Source organism: Scyliorhinus torazame, chromosome 6 (genome assembly GCF_047496885.1).
Source record: "Scyliorhinus torazame isolate Kashiwa2021f chromosome 6, sScyTor2.1, whole genome shotgun sequence".
NCBI classification, from domain to species: Eukaryota; Metazoa; Chordata; class Chondrichthyes; order Carcharhiniformes; family Scyliorhinidae; genus Scyliorhinus; species Scyliorhinus torazame.
The window spans coordinates 84334626-84354152 of NC_092712.1; the positions used below are offsets into that span (position 1 = coordinate 84334626).

A 19527-nucleotide genomic window follows, 5' to 3' on the forward strand; every position below is an offset into this window, starting at 1 on the left:
TGATGATAAGGGTACAGTAATACAGTAACCGTTCATCACACGGGGTCTCTTCGCGGTGCGTGGACCACTCTCTGTGTGGAGTCGGGGACTCTTCGTGGTGCGTGGACCACTGGTGTGGCGTCAGGCTGCTCTCTGTGGGCTTGGACCTCTCTCTGTCTCTTGGTGTCAGGCCGCTCTCTGTGGGCTTGTACCGCTCTCTGACTCTTGGCGTCAGGCCGCTCTCTGTGGGCTTCTTCCGCTCGCTGTCTCTTGGCGACAGGCCACAGCAGAATGCTGTACCTCTGGGTTAGGATGTCGTCTGTGCTGAGCTGAGGATCTTCAAATCCGAAGAACTCATCCATGTCTGTGTCGGATTCTTCACTGTACAACACATCTTGTTCGGATTTGGTACTGAGGTTGCTAAGTCCAATGATGAAATCATCATCTGAGTCCTAGTCTTCAAGGACCATATCATCACTTTTTGTGTCAGAGCTGTCATTGTGCTCGCAATGTCCAAAGAAGCAATCAACGTCAGAGCCGTAGTCTTCAAGGACTAAATCATTTCTTAGGGCGTTGCTAACTGCTTGTTGCAGGGTTCTGCAGAGGTTACTTTCAGCTACTGGTCGAAATTCAGGCATTGTGCTGTCGTTCCAGGGGAAAGAATTGTGTTTTCTGGCTTTAAAAATCTTTTTCACTATTTTGGGACGCTTCCCCTTTAAGTGGGCGTGGTTGGGGCCTGTGACATCATGACGCTGGTGACATAGAGCGTAGGAAAGGATTGCGCTAGCGCCGATCGTTGTTCCTTTACTTTGCGTCTTTTTTGCAACTGCACATGCACGGCTTCTCGCGCATGCGCAAACGGACCTTCCGTTTCTGTGCACTCTTTGTGCAACTGCGCATGCGCGGCTTCTGGCGCATGCGCAAAACACTGTCTTCTGGGACTACGCATGTGCAGCTCCTTTCTCAAGATGGCTGCCAATCAAAACTGCCGTTTTCTGCATTTGCAGGCCTACCTTTGCCTCGTGGTGAATATTGGTGCCCTTTTTACCGTTCTCTCTTGTGTGTTCCTAGCAGTATTCTTGAAACTTGTCCAAGGCTGGCTGGAAGTCTCTCTTGTCTTCCCCTTTGGAGTACTTGAAGGTCTTGAATATTTTTGCTGCAGTTTCACCCACAATGGTGAGCAGATGCTTTATTTTCTCTGCATCCGCCACGCCATCTAGGTCAACCGCCACCAGGTAGATCTCAAATCTCTGCCTGAACACATGCCAGTTTGTAATGAGCTTGCCGTGGTACCTGAGCTGCTGTGGAACCAGAATCTCGAACATCTTGCCTGGGTCCTGTTGCTGGTAATCACGGATTTGTTGAGCTGAACTACAGAGATTCAACAGGGAACTCCTGGAACCATGTTGTGTTATGCTTCTTCATGTAGCATAAGCTGCTTCCTTGATGTATACTCTGACAAAGGAAGGTTCAGACTTGGAGATAGGTTTAACACATTTATTGAACAGTTAACAATTCTCCTACTTGAGTTCGACTCTCCTGCTGATCTTACTATAGTAACTCAATCTAACTAACCAGTCTGCTCTATTCCATGTGGTGAGTGTGATGCTTCCTGATCTGCCCCTGTCCTCTGAGTGTCGCCTATGGAAAGAGAAAGAGCATGTGTGCCCTGTCCTTTTATATGGGTAGCCCCCTTGTGGTCGTATCATCTCTGGGTGTGTCTTGACAGCCCATTGGTCATGTCCTATCTTACTGACCTATTGGTTGAATGTCTGTGTGTCATGATGTCTCTGGTGCTCCCTCTAGTGTTTATTTAGTCTCAGTGTATTTGCATTAACCCCGTGTGTATTTACAGTGATGCATATCAGCACAGCATCCATACTCCGGAGGAGCCATTAAACAGCAGGGAGGGAGGTGATTGATAGCTACACACCAGATATCATACCACCAATATCACTAATTGCAAGACAACATATGTGCCTTTGTAATGTTTGGATAGTTTAATTAAGTATGCAACCGTTAATTATTCTCATATACAGGGCAGCACGGTGGCACAGTGGTTAGCACTGCTGCCTCACGGCACCAAGGTGCCAGTTTCGATCACGGCCCTGGGTCACACTCCGTGTGGAGTTTGCACATTCTCCCCGTGTTTGCGTGGGTTTCACCCCCACATCCCAAAGATGTGCAGGGTAGGTGGATTGGCCACGCTAAATTGTCCCTTAATTGGAAAAAATGAATTGGGTACTCTAAATTTAAAAATAAATAAATAATTCTCACATCCTCACATCACTAGACTCTGGGGTGGTCCCGGCGGATTGGAAATTAGCAAACGTGACACCACTGTTTAAAAAAGGAGGTCGGCAGAAAGCGGGTAATTATAGGCCAGTGAGCTTAACTTCGGTAGTAGGGAAGATGCTGGAATCTATCATCAAGGAAGAAATAGCGAGGCATCTGGATGGAAATTGTCCCATTGGGCAGATGCAGCATGGGTTCATAAAGGGCAGATCGTGCCTAACTAATTTAGTGGACTTTTTTGAGGACATTAACAGTGCGGTAGATAACGGGGAGCCAATGGATGTGGTATATCTGGATTTCCATAAAGCCTTTGACAAGGTGCCACACAAAAGGTTACTGCCTAAGATAAAGATGCATGGCATTAAGGGGAAAGTAGTAGCATGGATAGAGGATTGGTTAATTAATAGAAAGCAAAGAGTGGGGATTAATGGGTGTTTCTCTGGTTGGCAATCAGTAGCTAGTGGTGTCCCTCAGGGATCAGTGTTGGGCCCACAACTGTTCACAATTTACATAGATGATTTGGAGTTGGGGACCAAGGGCAATGTGTCCAAGTTTGCAGACTACACTAAGATATGTGGTAAAGCAAAAAGTGCAGAGGATACTGGAAGTCTGCAGAGGGATTTGGATAGGCTAAGTGAATGGGCTAGGGTCTGGCAGATGGAATACAATGTTGACAAATGTGAGGTTATCCATTTTGGTAGGAATAACAGCAAAAGTGATTATTATTTAAATGATAAAATATTAAAACATGCTGCTGTGCAGAGAGACCTGGGTGTGCTAGTGCATGAGTCGCAAAAAGTTGGTTTACAGGTGCAACAGGTGATTAAGAAGGCAAATGGAATTTTGTCCTTCATTGCTAGAGGGATGGAATTTAAGACTAGGGAGGTTCTGCTGCAATTGTATAAGGTGTTAGTGAGGCCACACCTGGAGTATTGTGTTCAGTTTTGGTCTCCTTACTTGAGAAAGGACATACTGGCACTGGAGGGTGTGCAGAGGAGATTCACCAGGTTAATCCCAGAGCTGAAGGGGTTGGATTACGAGGAGAGGCTGAGTAGACTGGGACTGTACTCGTTGGAATTTAGAAGGATGAGGGGGGATCTTATTGAAACATATAAGATTATGAAGGGAATAGATAGGATAGATGCGGGCAGGTTGTTTCCACTGGCGGGTGAAAGCAGAACTAGGGGGCATAGCCTCAAAATAAGGGGAAGTAGATTTAGGACTGAGTTTAGGAGGAACTTCTTCACCCAAAGGGTTGTGAATCTATGGAATTCCTTGCCCAGTGAAGCAGTAGAGGCTCCTTCATTAAATGTTTTTAAGATAAAGATAGATAGTTTTTTGAAGAATAAAGGGATTAAGGGTTATGGTGTTCGAGCAGGAAAGTGGAGCTGAGTCCACAAAAGATCAGCCATGATCTCATTGAATGGTGGAGCAGGCTCGAGGGGCCAGATGGCCTACTCCTGCTCCTAGTTCTTATGTTCTTATGTTCTTATCATGTAACCTTAATCAATAGTCATGATTGGACATAGATAACTAGTTAACAAATGATTGGAAAATGTTAATTTCTTGTAACCGAATCTCAAAGTATATTTGTCTGTTCCATTCTTGAATCGGGGCTCTCTGGCATCCCTCTTGGAATGCCACTGGCCCCTTGCTATAGCATTGTAATAAAGGCCAAGTTTTAACTCCAGGAATCTTTGGTTTATCGTGAGTGGACGAGTGAAGTACACTAAAGTCGAATAGCTGTACTTTTCTCTGCAGCACATCCTCACAATCTTTAGGCATGAGCCAAACTTGTTTGTTACAAAGCAACATGTGTAAAGGTTTTAGCCTTGTTGCTAAGTATGATACAAACTTTTCATAGTAATTTAATAATCCTAGAAATAACCTAACTGAGGTATGTTCTGTGGTCATGGAGCATACAGGATCTCCAACATCTTCTTAGGTCCTTTGTGAAGGGTGGCACGGTGGTGCAATGGTTGTTTCATGGCACCGAGGACCTAGATTCTATCCCAGTCCCAGGTGACTGTCTATGTGGAGTTTGCACATTCTCCCCGTGTCTGCGTGGGCCTCACCCACACAATCCAATGATGTGTGGATTGGCCACTCTAAATTGCCCTTAATTTAAAAAAATGTTCTTTGTGATATGTCCAAGATACAATTCGTGCTTCACTTTCTTGACCCTGAGATTATGTAGTTCCAGCCTTGCAAGAGTACCTTCTAGGTTTTTTACATGCTCTTCATCATTCGAACCTGTAATCAAAATGTTTTCCAGGTAGCGTTAGATACCCAATAGCCCACTAACGATCTGATCGACAGATGGTTGGAAGAGTGCCAGTACTGACGTTATCCCAAACGGAAGCCTCCGATACCGAAACAGACCATTGTCTGTTACTACGGTCAGTAACAGTTGAGATTCACTAGCTACGTGCATTTGCAGATAAGCTTGGAGAGATCAATTTTGCTAAATGTTTTGCCTCTTGAAAGTCCTGCAAAATGATCTTCAATAAGTGGTAAAGGATATTGATCAGCACATAATACAGGGTGATGGTCGTTTTGAAATCCCTCATATTCATTCTCTAAACCATCCTTCTTTAAAATGGGAACAATTGGGGTTGCCCAATTGCTGGTGGTGACAGGCTCAATGACTCCTGTCTTCAGTAATCTCTCAAGTTGTTCTTCCACTTTAGGTTGAGTAACATAGGATATGGTACATGCTTTCAAACACTTAGGCACGCTGTCTGCCTTTCTCTTGAGTTTCACTCCAGGCCAGTCATGGATCCAAGTCCACTTCTTTTGTGCTGATGAAGGTTGCCTTGACCAACATGCCTTGGCAATGTGACCAACATGACCACAATTTTTACATTTGTTCTCTTTGCTCCAGCAATCTACATCCATGTATCCCACTTGGTTGCAGAAATGACATTGTGGGTTCTTGGTGGACCTGCTTCTCACAGGCTCTATCTCATGGACTTTAGTACGAACTCCAATCAGTGAAGCTTCTCTTGCAGCAAGTTTCATAGACGTTGCGATTTCTGTAGCAGATTTTAGGGTCAAAGCACCTGGAGTCAGCAATTTCCTAAGACCACAAACTAATCAGTCGTGAAGTGTATCATCTGGCCAAACATTCAGAACTTTTCTAGCTTTCACAGTGATGCAACAAATTATGAAATGTTTTCCCCTTCCTGTTGTCACAACGGTGAAAGCGGAATCTTTCCGCTATTAATAGTGGATGTGAAGAGAAATGTTCTTGCAAGATAGTCATTATCTCATCATATGACTTGTCTCCAGGTATAGCTGGGTGTACTAAATTCTGTAATGACATAAATGTTTTCCTTCAACTGAGCTGAGAAAGATCGCAGTTTGCAGGCCTGCTGTTGTCTGATTGGCTTTAAGGAGCCTTTCCTCATAAGAGTTCCATGTCTCCTCCTCATCATCAAATGTGTCCATTGTACTTTTTCTCCCTGCCATTTTTCGATTCCATCTCCCTGATCTTCCTGCCGTTTATTATCTCTCTGTTTAAAGCAGACAAACTCGCAGTGCACAAGCAGACCATCTGTTTCTGTGCCGTACTATCTATTCCTGGGCAGTGGCTGAGTCGGCAGCCCCTTTGGTTTGTGTTCCTGCCGCCCCTTTCACTCTCCGCAGCTCTACGCACTACAACGATAAATGTACTGAAAACATCGATCCTTCATTTAAAGTAAGCCCCCATTAATTCGCAGTACTCAATAACTTTAAAAAAAAAACTTTTACTTGCACTAACCGCTGTCGTGATCAACCAGATGATTTGCTGACACCCCGCGACAAACTGTATGGTGTCCAAGTATTTACTTGAGAGTTGTTTTTACTTGCCAAAATGATGATTTCACCTTGGAAATCGACGATATTTCTCCTGACCTCACTCCTGATGGTGTATGGGACTGGGTCCCTTACAAAGAGAACAAACAAAGAACAAACAAAGAAAATTACAGCCCCCAGGCCGCAGGTTGTCCACCACTGAACAATTCTGGTCTAAACAGTTCTGAGTGTTCTGCCATTGGTAACACTGAGCAGTAACAACAAAGACCAAAGAAAAGTACAGCACAAGAACAAGCCCTTCGGCGCTCCAAGCCCGCGCCGACCATGCTGCCCGTCTAAACTAAAATTGTCTACACTTCCGGGGTCCGCATCCCTCTATTCCCATTCTATTCATGTATTTGTCAAGATGCCCCTTAAATGTCACTATCGTCCCTGCTTCCACCACCCCCTCTGGCAGCGAGTTCCAGGCACCCACTACCCTCTGTGTAAAAAAACTTGCTTCGACCTCTCCTCTAAACCTTGCCCCTCACACCTTAAACCTATGCCCCCTAGTAATTGACCCCTCTACCCTGGGAAAAAGTCTATGACTATTCACTCTGTCTATGCCCCTCATACATTTGTAGACCTCTATCAGGTCGTCCTTCAACCTCCTTCGTTCCAGTGAGAACAGACCAAGTTTATTCAACGTCTCCCATCCTTCTGGTAGTGAGGCGACCAGAATTGAACACTATACTCCAAGTGTGGCCTAACTAAGGTTCTATACAGCTGCAACATGACTTGCCAATTTTTATACTCAATGCCCCGGCCAATGAAGGCAAGCATGACGTATGTCTTCTTGACTGCCTTCTCCACCTGTGTTGCCCCTTTCAGTAACCTTTATTTGGTCCGCTAGCCGCTGGCGCTGGACCATCCCAGATGGCCCATCCCGGGTGGCCCTCTCTCCGAGGGTTATAGGTGGGTTAGGGTGTTGGGGGGTGTCCAGGGGGCAGTGCCACCTGGGCAGTGTCAGAATGGCACATGGGTGACACTGCCAAGATGCCATGTGGTACTACCAGGCAGAGCCAGGGTGCCCAGTTGGCATCGGGATGCCAGGATACCATCTTGTCCAGAGCCTGACCACCCCAGATGCCCCGGATCCCCTGGGAGGGGAGACCCCCGGGGAAATACTCCCTCAAGTGCCGCTATGCCTGGTCCCTGTTTGTGGAGCCCAGTACTAACCAGCGCTCACCTGGTCGATGATTCCTTCTTCTGGGTCACAAAAGCATTGTTGAAAGTTGTTTTCCTTCTGTTTTCTTGTTTATGGCCTAGATCTCAACACCAGTTTCTCTTTTGTTATGCCCTTTTAAGTAGCTGCAAAGAGAAAGAATCAGAGGTGGCACACATCGAGTTTGTACAACATAGTGCAAGGAGTTTATTTAAAAGATGCTGCTCAAACAGGATACAATGGTGAACACACCAAAAGCCCACGATTATATCATGGCATAACACGTGACATTACAACAGCCAGTGGTGTTACTCTAATACATAACATGGATGATATGAAACTTGAAACCATTGTAAACTGTGAGGAGGATAGTGAGAACTACAAAAGAATATAGACAAGTTTGTGGACTGGGCAGAAAGGTGGGAGATGAAGTTCATTGTGGAGAAATATGAAGTAATTCAAGAGCAGAGGGACTTGGCTGTAGTTGTGTGTAAGCCATTGAAGGTGGCAGGACAGGTTGAGAGAGCAGTATACGGCATTCAGAATCCTAAGACGCGATTCTCCGGTCGCGTTGTGCTCAAGCAACGCATCCAGGAAATCCCGGGAGAGGCCTGCAACGAGCCTCCCGACAGTCTCCGCGCCTCGCGAGATTCACCAGAGTCCCGCGGGACGTCGGAGTTGGAACTCTGCCCCAAATGGGCAAAACCAAATGACCCTCACGGAAGTAGGTCGTAAACCTAGTTACGACCTACCTGCCTTGGATCCACCAGCCTTCTTTGAATCTCTGGCCTACCCATGGAGGCTACAGCCAGACACCGATCAGTGCTGATCCACATAAACGTGGACCAGGCAAAATGGCACCCGTGGGGTCTCCCGGGCCATCGGAGACCACTGAGTGCCCAGGGTAAGTGCAGAGTGGACCCCTGGCCCTCCCACTGGAACTTGGGCACCATGGCACTGCCTGGATGGCACTGCCAAACCAGCAGGAATACTGCCTGAGTGCCAGGGTGGCACTGCCAATGGCCAGGGGGTTAGGGGGTCATGCCTATTAAATGAGGGTGGGTGGGGATTTGAAGGGTGGGGGCGTGCAGGGTAGGTAAGTAGGGGCCTCCGGCAGGTTCGGGGAGTGAAGGTGAGGGTCTTAGAAGGGAGGGGGTGCTATAAGGGGGCTTGGGAGCGGGGGGGTGGGGGGGGGGCTGAAGAGGGGGGACACTCAGGTTGTGTCCATAAGTGTGTGGGGGGGGGAGTGACATTGCCCTTGGGTGGAGGGTGATGACCCACAAGCTCATTTAGAGATCACAGAACATAGAACATTACAGCGCAGTACAGGCCCTTCGGCCCTCGATGTTGCGCCGACCTGTGAAACCACTCTAAAGCCCATCTACACTATTCCCTTATCATCCATATGTTTATCCAATGACCATTTAAATGCCCTTAATGTTGGCGAGTCCACTACTGTTGCAGGCAGGGCATTCCACGCCCTTACTACTCTCTGCGTGAAGAACCTACCTCTGACATCTGTCCTATATCTATCTCCCCTCAATTTGAAGCTGTGTCTCCTCGTGCTAGACATCACCATCCGAAGAAAAGGCTCTCACTGCCCACCCTATCCAATCCTCTGATCATCTTGTATGCCTCAATTAAGTCACCTCTTAACCTTCTTCTCTCTGACGAAAACAGCCTCAAGTTCCTCAGACTTCCCTCAAAAGATCTTCCCTCTATACCAGGCAACATCCTGGTAAATCTCCTCTGCACCCTTTCCAATGCTTCCACATCCTTCCTATAATGCGGCGACCAGAATTGCACGCAATACTCCAAATGCGGCCGCACCAAAGTTTTGTACAGCTGCATCATGACCTCATGGCCCCGAAACTCAATCCCGCTACCAATAAATGGTAACACACCGTACACCTTCTTAACAACCCTCTCAACCTGGGTGGCAACTTTCAGGGATCTATGTACATGGACACCGAGATCTCTCTGCTCATCCACACTACCAAGAATCTTACCATTAGCCCAGTACTCTGTCTTCCTGTTATTCCTTCCAAAATGAATCACCTCACACTTTTCTGCATTAAACTCCATTTTCCACCTCTCAGCCCAGCTCTGCAGCTTATCTATGTCCCTCTGTAACTTGTAACATCCTTCCGCACGGTCCACAATTCCACCGACTTTAGTGTCATCTGCAAATTTACTCACCCATCCTTCTACGCCCTCCTCCAGGTCATTTATAAAAATGACAAACAGCAGTGGCCCCAAAACAGATCTTTGGGGTACACCACTAGTAACTGGACTCAGGCTGAACATTTCCCATCAACCACCACCCTTTATCTTCTTCCAGCTTGCCAATTTCTGATCCAAACTGCTAAATCACTCTGAATCCCGTGCCTCCTTATTTTCTGCAATAGCCTATCGTGGGGAACCTTATCAAATGCTTTACTGAAATCCAAATACACCACATCAACTGCTTTACCCTCATCCACCTGTTTGGTCACCTTCTCAAAGAACTCAATAAGTTTTGTGAGGCACGACCTACCCTGCACAAAACCGTGTTGACTATCTCTAATCAAATTATTCCTTTCCAGATGATTATACATCCTATCTCTTATAAACCTTTCCAAGACTTTGCCCACAACAGAAGTAAGGCTCACTGGTCTATAGTTACCGGGGTTGTCCCTACTCCCCTTCTTGAACAAGGGGACAACATTTGCGATCCTCCAGTCTTCTAACACTATTCCTGTAGACAACGATGACATAAAGAATAAAGCCAAAGGCTCAGCAATCTCCTCCCTAGCTTCCCAGAAAATCCTCGGATAAATCCCATCCGGCCCAGGGGACTTATCTATTTTCACACTTTCCAGAATTGCTAACACCTCCTCCTTATGAACCTCCAGCCCTTCTAGTCTAGTAGCCTGTATCTCTGTATTCTCCTCGACAACATTGTCTTTTTCCTGTGTGAATACTAACAAAAAATATGCATTTAGCACCTCGCCTATCTCCTCGGACTCCACGCACAACTTCCCACGACTGTCCTTGACTGGCCCTACTCTTACCCTAGTCATTCTTTTATTCCTGACATATCTATAGAAAGCTTTAGGGTTTATCTTTGATCCTACCTGCCAAAGATCTCTCATGTCCCCTCCTGGCTCTTCTTAGCTCTCTCTTTAGGTCCTTCCGAGCTAACTTGTAACTCTCGAGCGCCCTAACTGAACCTTCACGTCTCATCTTTACATAAGCCTCCTTCTTCCTCTTGACAAGTGATTCAACTAGTTTAGTAAACCACGGTTCCCTCGCTCGACCACTTCCTCCCAACCTGACAGGTACATACTTATCAAGGACACGCAGTAGCTGTTCCGTGAACAAGCTCCACATTTCAATTGTGCCCATCCCCTGCAGTTTCCCTCCCCATCCGATGCATCCTAAGTCTTGCCTCATCGCATCGTAATTGCCTTTCCCCCAGATATAACTCTTGCCCTGCGGTATATACCTATCCCTTTCCATCGCTAAAGTAAATGTAATCGAATTGTGGCCACTATCACCAAAGTGCTCACCTACCTCCAGATCTAACACCTGTCCTGGTTCATTACCCAGTACCAAATCCAATATGGCTTAGCCTCTCGTTGACCTATCTACATACTGTGTCAGGAAACCCTCACACATTGGACAAAAACAGACCCTTCTAAAGTACTCGAACTGTAGTGTTTCCAGTCAATATTTGGAAAGTTAAAGTCCCCCATAACAACTACCCTTTTACTTTCGCTCCTATCCAGAATCATCTTTTCAATCCTTTCCTCTACATCTCTGGAACTTTTCGGAGGCCTATAGAAAGCCCCTAACAGGGTAACCTCTCCTTTCCTGTTTCTAACCTCAGCCCATACTACCTCAGTAGATGAGTCCTCATCAAACGTCCTTTCTGCCACCGTAATACTGTCCTTGACTAACAATGCCACCCCTCCCCCTCTTTTACCCCATTACCTGGGCTTACTGAAATATCTAAACCCCGGCACCTGCAACAACCATTCCTGTCCCTGCTCTATCCATGTCTCTGAAATGGCCACAACATCGAAGTCCCAGGTACCAACCCATGCCGCAAGTTCACCCACCTTATTCCGGATGCTCCTGGCATTGAAGTAGACACATTTTAAACCACCTTCCTGCCTGCCAGTACACTCCTGCAACTTTGAAACCTTACTCATGACTTCACTACTCTCAACCTCCTGTATACTGGAGCTACAATTCAGGTTCCCAACCCCCTGCTGAAATAGTTTAAACCCTCCCGAAGAGCATTCGCAAATTTCCCCCCCAGGATATTGGTACCCCTCTGGTCCAGGTGTAGACCATCCCGTTTGTAGAGGTCCCACCTACCCCAGAATGAGCCCCAATTATCCAGGTATCTGAAACCCTCCCTCCTGCACCATCCCTGTAGCCACGTGTTCAACTGCTCTCTCTCCCTATTCCTCGTCTCACTAGCACGTGGCATGAGTGACAACCCAGAGATAATAACTCTGTTTGTTCTAGATCTAAGTTTCCACCCTAGCTCCCTGAATTCCTGCCTTACATCCCTATCTCTTTTCCTACCTATGTCATTGGTGCCTATGTGGACCACGACTTGGGGCTGCTCCCCCTCCCCTTTAAGGATCCCGAAAACACAATCCGAGACATAGCGGACCCTGGCACCTGGGAGGCAACACACCAACTGCGAGTCTCTCTCGTTCCCATAGAATCTCCTATCAATCCCCCTAACTATGGAGTCACCAATGACTAATGTTCTATTCCTCTCCCCACTTCCCTTCTGAGCAACAGGGTCAGACTCTGTGCCAGCGACCTGTACACCATGGCTTACCCCTGGTAAGTTGTCGCCCCCTACAGTATCCAAAGCGATATACTTGTTACTAAGGGGAACGATCACAGGGGATCCCTGTACTGACTTCTTCCGCCCAGCCCCTCTCACCGTCACCTATCTATCTTTAGTCTTCGGAGTTACTACATCCTTGAAGCTTCTATCTATGACCACCTCTGTCTCTCGAATGATCTGAAGTTCATCCAGCTCCAGCTCCAGTTCCCTAACACGGTTTCTGAGGAGCTGGAGATGGGTGCACTTCCCACAGGTGAAATCAGCAGGGACACTGACGGCGTCCCTCACCTCAAACATTCTGCAGGAGGAACATTGCACTGCCTTCCCTGCCATCCCCTCTAGATAAAACAAGAAAAAGAAAGGAAGAGCTTACCTAATATTCACTCAACCCCTTAGGTTAGAGGAGGTGGAAAGGTGGGGGACACTACAAGTGTAGTGTCTCGGGTTTAGCAACCGCCCAACTTATATACAGGTACTAACAAATCTTCCCAGAAATCCCCACGGCCGACTTCCTGCAGCTCTGAAGGTAAGGTTTTAAAGAGGTAAACCTACCTTCCTGACAAACCTCTGGCCACTGCTCCCGCCGAAAATCTGAAGGCCGCTTCTCCTGCAAAGTCAGTTTTTAAAGGTTATTCTTACCTTCCCGACAGACCCCTGGCCACTGCTCCTGCCGAAAATCTGAAGGGAGCACCTTTTCAAAATGGCGCCGCACAATCTCTGAGTTCAGCTCCCCAGTGCTAAAACAAATTTTCAGCACGGATCCTCCGGCCACGTTCGCCCGGCGACCGGAGAATCCCGCCCAAGGTCAATGGATTTTCCCATTGTCGGCGTCTCAACCGTGGTGTTCTTGTGGTGGGCTGGGCGGAAGAATCTAGATCTAAATGTGGGCTAAACCGGTGAGAAACCAGGGCCCAAAGAAGTGAATAAGTGAATAGCGGTGGGGGACTTGTTTATTATGGCATGAAAGCAAGAAAAGGAAATCCTAACAGTGTAAAAGTTAATAGTATTGTTTTTTAGCTGGTTAGTTACTTATATTTTGCAGAACTTCTGAAGGATCCGAAGAGTTAAGTGAAAGTTCTACAGAGAGTGAGGAAGAACCTCAAGATATGAGCAGACAGCAGGAATACAACACTGATTTACCTTCTGAGTACTGGCAGATTCAGAAGGTGGTAAAATATCTGAAGGTAAGGATATAAAAATAGATTTATCAGTTGGCAGCATTTGCTTGTATGTAGTATGAGAAAGGATAAGCACTCCGCCTCAGAATTGAGTGAGTCTGTTTCCAGTGATGTGAACCACAGTTTTAGCAGGAGCAAGTTTTTTGGGGGGATGGTGCAAATGGCGGATATCAGAGCAGACAGAGTTTTGGTGCAGAATCCAGCAAATCTAGTTTTCTCTGCACGCCCATGTGTGCTTTTTTTAACAGGACCCCCACCAGGAAGTCAACATGACTGAGATGCTTGGCTTCTTGTTGGGTGGGAAGCACTCCAAGCAGGCCGCAACCACCGGTAAGGCACCTACAATTGTTTGTGGGAGCGTGGTTTTACTTTACCTGTGAACACGCACTATGGTGGTGGGGCACGTGGAAATTTGTGAGAAAATGCAACTTTTAAAAATATATACCATATAGCTTTTGAAGTTGTATCCTGTGTTTTGGTTCAATTATTGAGATACATAGGATTTTCTAGGATTATGATTGTTACATTTTTCCTAATAAAAGTATCAGAGCATAATGTTTTGCAAAATGTTAAATCAGCATTAAGTACAAAGTACAATATTTCCGTGCCAAACTTAATTCTATCTATATGGAACTCAAATTTGGAATTATTCATGAAGAATTAAAACTTCAGTTCCATTTCTAATTGCTGAGCATAGTTTTATTCAATACAATACTATTAACATATGTACTATCGTAAGAAATGTATTTGTTTACTGGTATTTGAATTACAGGATATATTCATAATAGTTTTGAACAAGAGGTTTAGTAACGGAAGGAAGTGCAATTTTTAAGTGTTTGAGCATGAGGCATCTGTTTCATTATTAGGTTAGCAGAAGCTCAACAATGGCTTTGTGTTGGAGAAATGTGTACATATTTATGTAACTGCCCATGCTCTGACACATATGCTGAACACCTGCACCAATAATCATTTTAATATAAAACATTTGGTTGGAGTTTCAATTCCATGGTGTTTGAATAGTATCAAAATCTGGTTAACCACAAGACATTTGATTTACAAGCAGAATGCCAATTGCTTAATTAGACAATAACACTTATAATTGGCAACAAAATTAATCAGTTTCAAATAAGTTCAAAGATGAAGGATATGCTTTGTTCAGTTAGACTTGTTTAATGAAGATGTAATCAAATAATGAGCATGTTGTATTTGCTTAAAAAAAGGTCACTGAAACTATATCTGCAATTTTTTAAAACGTTGAATTTGCAGCACTGATGTAGTCCACAGATGTTTACGACCTTCTGGAAAGATCACAAGGCTTAGTCTCTGGTTAGTTTTAAATTTCAGTAGGGAATAATTATGATTCTTATCGAATTGAAAACTATGACCATGACTTTCTTTTAAAAAATATGCAGTTTTCTAAACTTGAGACAAAGAAATAGATTTTAACCCTGAATGGGCTTCAGCAGCCAAAGGTTATTTTAATTGATAGATCTTACTTCAATGCCACCAATTTAATTCACATCTGAAAGGCACACAGAGGCTGCAGATAAGCTACCAGCAGGTAAAGATTGTGTAAAACTTTTGGTGGTGATCGTTTTAATAATAATAATCTTTATTGTCACAAGTAGGCTTACAATAACACTGCCATGAAGTTACTGTGAAAACCCCCTAGTCGAAATATTCCGGCGCCTGTTGGGGTACACAGAGGGAGAATTCAGATTGTCCAAATTACTGAACAGCATGCCTTTCGGGACTTGTGGGAGGAAACCGGAACACCCAGAGGAAACCCACACAGACACGGGGAGAACGTGCAGACTCCGCACAGACAGTGACCCAAGCCAGGAATCAAAACCCAGGTCCCTGGTGCTGTGAAGCAACAGTGCTAACCACTATGCTACCATGCTGCTTTTGGGAAAGTCTGCAGGAGATGTAAGAGAAAGAAGTTGAACATACAAAAATGACAAGCATGCAAAGGCCATTAAGCCTGCCCATATTCAAGCCTGAAGGTTCATGACTAGACACTTCTTCTTGCACCCCCTTCACCACACCCAAATAAATGTTGATATCCTCAGCAGCATATCACTTCTGGGGAAATAAAATAGGGGGTGTGATGCACGATCAATTGCACAAAGACTAAAGTTGGGTACAACTGTGGCTTTATTACAGTCAGATGCGTGGCTTCCTGCTGCAGCTGGCGTAATGGCAGGGCACTGGAGGTCATGCATATTTATATTGTCCTCTGTGGGCGGAGCCAGCCGGCAGGAGCTACCGGCGAACCTGTAGTGCAGGTCCTACCTTACATCTCTTATTACAGTGGTTCACCACATTCACCCCTTGTTAAAAATGAGTCCGGCGGGGGTGACGTGAAACTATATACAATTAATGCAATTATGTACAGTGGTCGGGAAAGAAAAGTCCATGTTGACGGTCCGGAGTCCGTCAAAGGTTCAGCCGGTTCGGTGCTTCGTTGGGAATGGCGTAACAGTGGCGGCGAAGTCGGTGGTGGAGGTGGCACCGATGGCGGTGGTGGTGGTCCTGATGCTGGCCAGTCATGGAGGAACTCCGGGAGCGTGCAGAAGTCTTCTTCGTCCTCTTGTACGGAAAAGGGAAGGGGGGGTGAGGTGCTCTGGTGGGGTCAATATTGGCGGCGCGGTGGGAGGTGGCGGGGTGGGGGGGGCGCATTGGTGGGGGTGTGTGTTGGGGTGGAACCTGACGGTGCCAGGTCCCTGAGTGAGACAGTATCTTGGCGGCCGTCGAGGAACTCAACGTAGGCATATTGAGGGTTGCCGTGGAGCAGGTGAACCCTGTCCACCAAGGGGTCCGCCTTGTGGAGTCAGATGTGCCTACGGAGAAGGACCGGTCCTGGAGCAGCAAGCCAAGTCGGGAGCGACACCCCAGATGTGGACTTCCTGGGGAAGGTAAAAACATGTTCATGGGGTGTGTTATTAGTGGCGGTGCACAATAGTGACCAGATGGAGTGTATAGCGTCAGGGAGGACTTCCTGCCAGCAAGAGGCTGGGAGGTTCCTGGACCGTAGGGCCAGCTGGACGGCCCTCCAAACCGTCCCATTCTCCCGTTCTACTTGCCCGTTCCCCCGGGGGTTGTAGCTGGTCGTCCTGCTGGAGGCTATACCCCTGCTGAGCAGGAACTGATGCAGCTTATCGCTCATGAATGAGGATCCCCTGTCACTGTGGATATAGGCGGGGAAACCGAACAGAGCGAAGATGGTGCTGAGGGCCTTGATGACGGTGGCAGATGTCATATCGGGGCATGGGATGGCGAAGGAGAACCTGGAGTACTCATTGACCACACTGAGAATGTACGTGTTACGGTCGGTGGAGGGGAGGGGCCCTTTGAAATCCACGCTGAGGCGTTCAAAGGGGTGGGAAACCTTCACCAGGCGCGCACGGTCTGGCCGGTAGAAGTACGGCTTGCACTCTGCGCGCACAGACCTGGCAGTCCCTGGTGACTGTCCTTACTTCCTCGACGGAGTAGGGCAGATTGCGAGCTTTGACCGGATGGTACAATCGAGTGACCCCTGGGTGACAAAGGCTGTCGTGTAGGGCCTGGAGTTGGTCCACTTGTGCGCTGGCACATGTACCTCGGGAGAGGGCGTCTGGGGGCTCGTTGAGTTTACCGGGGCGATACAAGATCTTGTAATTATAGGTGGAGAGCTCGATTCTCCACCGCAAGATTTTATCATTTTTGATCTTGCCCCGCTGTGTGTTATTGAACATGAAGGCTACCGACCATTGGTCCTTAAGGAGAGTGAACATCTTACCGGCCAGGTAATACCTCCAATGCCGCACAGCTTTAACGATAGCTTGGGCCTCCTTTTCGACGGATGAGTGTCGAATTTCAGAGGCATGAAAGGTGCGGGAAAAGAATGCCACGGGTCTGGCTGCCTGGTTTAGAGTGGCGGCAAGGGCGACGTCTGAAGCGTCGCTTGCTACTGGGAAAGGCAGTGACTCGTTCACTGCGCGCATCCCGGCCTTGGCGATGTCTGCTCTGATGCGGGCGAAAGCGTGTTGTGCCTCGGCCGCGAGGGGGAATTGGGTGGACTGGATGAGTGGGCGGGCCTTGTCCGCATAGCTTGGGACCCACTGAGCGTAGTAGAAAAAGAGCTCCAGGCAGCGTTTGAGGGCCTTGGGGCAGTGGGGGAGGGGAAGTTCCATGAGGGGGCGCATGCGGTCGGGGTCGGGCCCGAGAAGTCCATTTTGGACTATATAGCCGAGAATGGCTAACCGGGTCGTGCTGAACACACACTTCCCTTTGTTGTAGGTCAGGTTGAGAAGAGTGGCAGTGTGGAGGAATTTATCGAGGTTGGCATCGTGGTCCTGCTGGCCATGGCCGCAGATGGTGACATTATCTAAGTACGGAAAGGTGGCCCGCAAACCGTACTGGTCAACCATTCGGTCCATCTCTCTTTAGACGACCGAGACCCCATTTGTGACACCGAAAGGGACCCTAAGGAAGTGGTAGAGGCGACCGTCCGCCTCGAAGGCAGTGTATGGCCGGTCCGACTTCCGGATGGGGAGCTGGTGGTAGGCGGATTTCAGGTCAATTGTTGAGAAGACCCGGTATTGCGCAATCTGATTGACCATATCAGATATGCGTGGGAGGGGGTACGCGTCGAGCTGCCTGTACCGATTGATGGCCTGGCTGTAGTCCACAACCATCCTGTGTTTCTCCCCAGTTTTAACCACTACCACTTGGGCTCTCCAGGGGCTGTTGCTGGCCTCGATAATACCCTCCTTAAGCAGCTGCTGGACTTCGGACCTGATGGAGGTCTTGTCCTGGGTGCTGTGCCGTCTGCTCCTAGTGGCAACTTGCTTGCAATCCGCAGTTAGATTGGCAAAAAGGGAGAGGGGATCGACCTTGAGGGTCGTGAGGCCGCAAACGGTAAGGGGGGGTAAGGGCCTGCTGAATTTGAGGGTGAGGCTCTGGAGGTTGTACTGGAAGTCCAGGCCCAACAGGAGTGCAGCACAGAGATCAGGAAGGACATAGAGGCAGAAGTTGCTAAATTCTACGCCCTGGACCGTGAGGGTGACTGTACAAAAGCCTTGGATCGGGACGGAGTGGGATCCGGATGCTAGGGAGATCCTTTGATTTGCAGGGTGCACCGTGAGGGAGCAGAGCCTTACCATATCTAGGTGAACGAAGCTTTTGGTGCTCCCGGAGTCCAGCAGGCATGAGGTCGTGTGGCCGTTGATTTTAAACGTCGTTGACGTGGTGGCCAGGTTGTGCGGGCGAGATTGGTCCAGCGTCATCGAAGCGAGCTGCGGGTAGCCATCGGATGCTTCGGGTGGTGAGCGTGTGCGGTTCCGATGTCGGGATGTCCGGGGACCCTGTGGGGAACAAGGTGGCGGCGCCCATGGTGCGCACATTGCGGGGTCGGGACAAGATGGCGGCGCCCATGGTGCGCATATTGCGGGTTTGGGACAAGATGGCGGCGCCCATTGTGCGTCTGGTGTGGGGGAGGGGGCGATAGCGGGCACGATCGCAGCGAATGCGCGGGCCTGGCACACATCCGCGAAGTGGCCCTTTTTACTGCAGGCTTTACAAACTGCAGTGTGGGCCGGGCAGTGTTGGCAGCGGTGCTTCTGCTGACCGCAGAAGTAGCAGCGGGGACCCCGGGGTACGCGGATCGGCGCAGGCGTATTGCGAAGGCAGGGCCCCGGCTGAGGGGGTCGTCGGTAGGGTCCAGGAGGGATAGGAAGGGGTAGAAGGGTGGGCAGCACGGCAGGAGAGGTATGATTGTACGTTACTGGATGCGACCGTCATGGAGAGCGCCAAGGTTTTCGTCTACGCCAATTCGAGCGTGGCTCTTTCCAGAAATCGTCCTCGGATGCGGTCCGACGCAATCCCCGTCACGCAGGCATCGCGCATGAGGAGATTTGCGTGTTCGGCGGCCGTGACGGCCTGACAGTCACAGTCCCCGACGAGTGGGATTAAGGCCCACCAGAAGTCTTTGATGGACTTACCAGGTAGTTGCGAGCGGGTGGCAAGTACATGCCTGGCGAAGAGCATGTTCGCCTTCTGCGCGTAGTGTTCTTTGAGGAATTCCATTGCTTTTGTATAAGTCGTGGCGTCTTGGATCAACGGGAACACGCTGGAGCTCAGTCTGGAGTACAGGACGTTTATCTTCTGAGCCTCCGTTGGCGCGGGGTCCGCCGCGTTGATGTAAGCCTCTAAACATGCTAGCCAGTGTGTAAAGT

The 19527-nt window shown here is 48.1% G+C and overlaps 1 protein-coding gene across 2 annotated transcripts in view; it reads left to right on the top strand.

Annotated features, from left to right (window-relative positions):
* The window catches only part of odad2 (outer dynein arm docking complex subunit 2), a 549301-nt gene that overhangs the window by 149320 nt on the left and 380454 nt on the right, over positions 1-19527 (top strand). For both annotated transcript variants that reach the window (XM_072508396.1, XM_072508397.1), the window contains exon 10: positions 13174-13315. In XM_072508396.1, coding sequence (XP_072364497.1) covers positions 13174-13315 — 142 coding nt within the window. The remainder of the gene's footprint in view (positions 1-13173; positions 13316-19527) is intronic.